This window comes from Trypanosoma conorhini (assembly GCF_003719485.1).
Source record: "Trypanosoma conorhini strain 025E chromosome Unknown Tco_14.4_contig_00889, whole genome shotgun sequence".
Taxonomy (NCBI): Eukaryota; Euglenozoa; class Kinetoplastea; order Trypanosomatida; family Trypanosomatidae; genus Trypanosoma; species Trypanosoma conorhini.
In genome coordinates, this window is record NW_021704983.1 from 1 (window position 1) to 5,798 (window position 5,798).

Here is a 5,798-nt window from a genome sequence, read left to right on the forward strand (position 1 = left end):
GGACATTCATCACGTCAGCAACAGGGACAGCAGACACACTTATCCGCCTCCGTCGCTCGCTGCGCCTCCTCCTCGCGCGCACGCTCAGCCTCCTCGCTGATGCGTAGGAACACCTGCTCGATCGACGTCTGCGACACGTGGTAGTCCGTCAACCCAAGCGAACGAAAGTGATTCTCAAGCAGATCAAACGCCACTGAGAGCCTCGTGTCTCTTGGCAGAGAATAAATCATGCGATCCGCGCGATGCTCCACCAACAGTGATCCATGGAAGTATTCTTCAAAAAACAGCTCAACCGCCGCAACTGTCGCCGCGTCGCGGCGACCAAGGCGCAACTTGAGCAGAGAAACCTGATTCAAGGCACAGAATCCGGCTGCCTCACAAGACACGCCGCGATGACGGAAAACCATATGCACACCCCAGCAACAACTAAGGCCGCATGAAAACAAGCACAATGTAGTATGAGAAGACTTGTCACGCAAATTCAAAAGATACAAATTCAACGTAGCGGCTCGTGCCGCGCACGCGTGGGCTTCGACAGTGGCACATCTTTCGTGTAGATGCAGTGGGAGACACCAAACTTGGCACCGTCGCTATTCCTGTCGCCGACAGGAATAGTGACTCTACCATTTAAGACTGAGAACCATAACAATTTCCTTGCGGTGCTCTTGCTCCTCGGTTTAAACAGGCCGAGGAGGAGGCAGTGCAAGCAACACACATCCATGCATCCATAACAGAGAAAAGCACACTTGAAGAAAACAGAAACTCGAGCCCAGGTGAAAGCCTTATCGGGACGGGGAAGGGCCAGGGTAGCGTGGTGTGTGCCGCAGACAGGCAGAGGCCACAACCTGCAAACTTGTTACTTGCAACCATCGTCCGGTACCGTCACAGGTCGCACCTCGCGCCTGTTGCCGCCCCGCTGTGACGAAGTTTGGCCACCGCGAAGTAGTCGATCACGTTCACGTTGCAGGTACTCTAAACGGTTTTGTCGAACCCCGCTCGTCCGCTCCCCGCTCCTGCCTTCATGGGCTGCATCCTCAATCACACGCTCCAGGTCCTCCAACACGGCGGTGGACATCACGTGGTAGTCGTGTCGCTCCATCCAAGCAAGGAACTGCCAGAGGGTCGAGCGAGGGAGCAAAAGAGGGTGCTGCTGCGGCCCCTTGGACTCGTTTTTCCGCCACAATGGCCCCAGCTCCTCGCAAGCTGGCGCGCAAAGCAACGACAAGAAGCGCGTGCACGGACTCTGGGGCAGGCTGGTAGCCCTCATCCACAGCGGTTTGCAAAACACCCAATGCGCGTTGAAGACGCGTGGCTGGCGTGCATCCAGCAGCCCGTGTATTTTGACGGCCCCCCTGCTGTCCACCAATATCGTACTGTGTCTGATGCACGCTGCGTAACACTGCCCGTAGGTGGTGCTCGCGCCAGGTATTGAGGCGAATAGCCGCGGCCAGCATGTCCCTCCACTCTTGTTCGTCGGGGGTTGTAATAAGTGTGTATAGGAACCGCCTTGTGGCGTCCTGGCGGGGTGCGTCTTGTTCGCCATAAGGACGATACACGTGGATAGCCATGTCCCCGTCCATGTCCAGAGCATCCGGCAGCTCCACAGTGGAGGGTGGCGCGAAAGACAGGTTCGGCCCCCCATCCTTCGGATGGTGGCAACAGCCACGACACGCACACAGCAGTGCAGCGCCCAGTTTGAGCACGCACCACGAAGTACAGGCACGAGTGCCCAACCTCCGAGGCACCACAGGCCACATCCTACACGCAAGTCTAGCGCCACGCACTAGCAACAGCACAAACCAACGGGACAAAAGATCAATACAAAGCGATAAAGGCGTGCCTGGACCATGACGCAGAGGCCCACACAATACATCCAACTTCACGTAGCGTGGTCCCTTGAAAGCAGGGTAGCACAGCCGCAAAAGAAAAAAAGGAGGCACTCAGGGCATTTTGTTGTATTCGTCCGCATGGCGACATTATTAAATGGCCTTCTAACCGCCAGTTGTGGTGCGAGGAAGAGGGAGGAGGGCGCGACGACAACGCCGACATTCAGACCCACCGCCGATGGTGTCAGCGAATGGAGACGGAAAAAAAAAAGTGCAGTGCCGCGCGTTAGGGAAGAGCAGAAGCGACAAAGGGAAAAATATGATATATACGTTTAGAAAAACATAGAACACAAAGCAGTGGCGGTTTTTCACGCGATTCCTGAACTGAAGAGGGAAAACAGCGGAGAGACAGGGAGGAAAGGAGGGATGGGACAGTAGAAATTCGTCGACAACTAAATATGGCACAAAGAAACAAAAACGAGAGAAGCTACTTTTCCACTGTCTACTTGCCCCACTCACGGCAAAACAGAGAGTACTGGAAACAATCCTCTGCCACCACGCACATACACATATACTTGCATACACGAATTCAAGAAGGGAGACACAGTCGGGACCCCACATTCAGGCACAACATACCCTGGGGGCATACCGGGGCATCGATACACAAAGAGAACTCCACGGAGACTTCGCTAGTCGCACCCCCACCTGTATTCGATTCTTCCCGGAGGCACAAAAACGCGGCCAACAAGAGCCCCATTGCCCCACAATCAAAAAAAAAAACATAGCAAACGGGTTATTGCATCATTCCGCAGGCACATCACCAACCACCACAAACCAGAGAAGTTCAGGAAGAATATTCTACAGTCTCGTCGTGCAACTATGTGCACGTACGCAGCGTCCCAAGAAGCGTCGCCGCGTGTGTTGGCAGCTCGCCGCACACTACAAGTCGCACTGAGTTTCGCCACTCACGCGCAGGAACACCTGCTCAATCGAGGTCTGCGATACACTGTAGTCCGTGATACCCAAAACATCCTTGTTCTCCTGTAAAATGCGGAAGGCGCTGCTAAGAGACGTGTCACTCGGTAACGCGTACACAAACCGTCGCCCCTTGAATTCATTCAGTGTAGCGTTGGGGAACATCTCGTTCACAAACTCCAAAATTGACTCATAGAGGTCCTCATCCTCAATGCGAATGTTCATCTCGTAGCCGCTGCCAAACTTGTGCTTCAGGTGCGTCTTGTCACCGATACAGCGCAGCGCTCCGTCCACCATAATGGCCACCACATCCGCTAAAGCCTCCACCTCCTCTAGATGGTGCGTCGTCAGAACAACGGAGCAGTACTTCGCTGTTGTTTCAATCGTTGTCCAAAGTCCACGACGTGCGACGGGGTCCATGCCTGCCGAGGGCTCGTCGAAGAACACCACGCGCGGCCCTCCCAACAACGCAGTCGCCACACTCAGTTTACGCCGGTTGCCACCACTCAGTTCGTGCGCAAGTGTATTCCGATACTTCATCAACTCGCACAGGCGCAGCAGCCCGAGGACGACTTCGTCGCGTTGGCTCCACGCGATGCCACGCAGGCCCGCGTACAGCCGCAGGTGCTCCTCCACCGTCAGCAAATCCAGGCAGGCGTCAAACTGTGGGCAGTAGCCGATGCACTGCAGGGCCTTGGCGCTCTCCTCCACAACATCATACCCGCAGACGGAGGCGGAGCCGCCCGTGGGGAGAAACTCTTGACATAGAATCGAAATGGTTGTCGTCTTCCCCGCACCATTTGTGCCAAGAAAGCCAAACACTTCTCCGGGAAGAATGTCAAACGTGAGATTCCGCACCGCGACTTTGCCGTTGGGATACTCTTTGCGTAGATCACACACTGTCACAACTCCCTCCACGACGCCTCTTTCCATTGAATCGTAGACGGCATTCCGCTCGTCCTCAACGTCAGTATCCTCGTTATAAATATCCTCGGTGTTATACTTGCCGCGCCGGTAGAAGAATCGTTCCCACCATGTACGTCGCTTCGGATGGTCAATCAAGATCAGCAGCAGCCAAAAAACGGGAAGCTCCACTGAAAGAAAGGCAATAGGGTAGCCAGTGATATCGCCATCAAATGCCGATGTCGCCAAGCCCACCGCTTTCTTCTGCTTGTAGTTGTTGAGGTTGATGATGCCTTCGCCGATACAGTACGTTGGGATAAGTCGGAAGGGCCAGCGGAGATCATCCGAGACGTGCTTTGTTTTCTCCAGAAGTGAGAGAATAAACACGACCATCAGTAACAGAAATCCCAAGACAAAACCTACCCCCATCACGACCATCTGCGCCGTTGAGTGCTCATTGAAGAGGAAACTAACGGTGTACCCAGCAACCGTGCTTGTAAGGCCGTAGATCAAGAAGAGGGTGAACATAGCACCGAACGTTTCTGACCCAACGTATGAGTCGCGGCGGAACGCCAAGAAAATTATGACGACAAAAACGAGGGACACAAAGTAGGCAGCTACGTCAAATAGATAGTTTGATAGCCAGTACAGCGCGAAACGCAGACCTGCGATCCTCTGCAAGTGCAAGGCGCCACACTCCCGCTCCTTCACGACCCACGCAACTGGATTCGACGGTAAAAACGTAAACGGAATCATAATGATCGTTCCTGTTAGAATTACCTCCAGAGCGCTTCGGTAATCAACATCGTCCCAGAGAGTACCAATGGACCATGAGATGTTGCCCATTCCTCCAGTAATGTTATGAAGCAGGAGTTGGTAAAACGCCGCCATGGTAATGCCTGTTTGGTGGATGGCCGAAGTGTTGTGTAGCATAATGATGGGATTCATTGTGCCCCGCTTGCGGTAAAGGTCACGATCAAGGCAAGAGACGCTGGCGTATCGCGGCATCTCGTGGGTGAACCACGTATCGGACGTGTAGGAGCCGAGCTCTTCCGCGTTCGCAAAGTGGGTCTCATTTATTACGACATTCGACAGTCGAGGCTGACTCCCCCAGAAGTCTTGGCACTGAGCCGTGTCCACCAGTATCGGTTCGTCGTAGAGGTCAAACGACAATGTGAGTTTTTCGTGCATCTTGAAATTCACCATGCCAAGAAGCATGGCCAGCAGCACACAGAGGAATGGGCAAACGAGTTGAAAGCACTGCATCCGTCTGTCACGAAGAGCATTTTGAAGGCGTTTCCGCATCACAACACGAAACTGCGACATCACTGGAGAACTGGTTACGTCATAGTTCCACAAGTACGAATAGTTCTCGCCACACGCAGACTCCTCCCCCTCCCGCTGTGACACACGAAGAAAGACATCCTCAAGAGTTGTTGCCGAGATCGAATATCCACGCACGCCATAGTCGGCGTGATCCTCGATGCTGTCCAACAGACTAGGAAAATTGGTGGCCTCGCTCGCCGGCAAACGGTACGACAACTGACAGCCACTACGAGAAAGAAGCTCTGCTCCCTCAATAGCTTCTTCTACAAGCTCATCGATGAGCTCCAAATCCCCATCAGGGTGCACCGCCAAAGTAAGACTGTAGCCCAGACCCAACCTAGACTTTAGAAACAAACTACTGCCAGAGCACTGCAGAGAACCGTTGCTCAAGATACCAATACGGTGTCCTAGCAGATCCGCCTCGTCCATGTAATGCGTCGTCAGCAGAACGGTGTGTGAGGAAGACATTCGCTTCAGCAGCTCCCACGTGTAGCGGCGGGCACCAACATCCATACCGGCGGTCGGCTCGTCAAGGAACACAAGGCGACTCCGACCCACAAATGCAACAGCCACTGAAAGCTTCCGCTTCTGCCCACCTGAGAGCCGGCTGGCAGGAAAATCAACTTTTTCCTGCAGATCTGTCTCATTCAACATCCGTTGCACTGCCTCCTCCAGCTCGGCACCTTTCAAGCCTTTGATTTGGGCAAAAAACTCAAGATGCTCGCGGCACGTCAGCTCCGGCCACAGAATATTGTGCTGCGGGCAGAA

At 54.0% G+C, this 5,798-nt stretch overlaps 3 protein-coding genes across 3 annotated transcripts; all 3 read right to left on the reverse strand.

The window, feature by feature from the left end:
- Positions 1 to 14: 14 nt before the first annotated feature.
- Tco025E_08834 (ATP-binding cassette protein subfamily A, member 2) lies at positions 15 to 407 on the reverse strand (the record flags this gene model as incomplete). The annotated part of the gene is made up of 1 exon (XM_029375670.1): positions 15 to 407. One exon carries the CDS (start codon positions 405 to 407, stop codon positions 15 to 17), a length of 393 nt encoding a protein of 130 aa, XP_029224209.1.
- Positions 408 to 856: 449 nt separating this feature from the next.
- Positions 857 to 1,591, reverse strand: Tco025E_08835 (putative heat shock protein-like protein; the record flags this gene model as incomplete). Its single annotated transcript, XM_029375671.1, has 1 exon — positions 857 to 1,591. The coding sequence occupies one exon, from the start codon at positions 1,589 to 1,591 to the stop codon at positions 857 to 859; it is 735 nt and encodes a 244-aa protein (XP_029224210.1).
- Positions 1,592 to 2,765: 1,174 nt separating this feature from the next.
- On the reverse strand, positions 2,766 to 5,798 carry Tco025E_08836 (ABC1 transporter; the record flags this gene model as incomplete). The annotated part of the gene is made up of 1 exon (XM_029375672.1): positions 2,766 to 5,798. A coding segment is annotated over one exon (3,033 nt), but the record flags the coding sequence as incomplete, so codon positions are not given.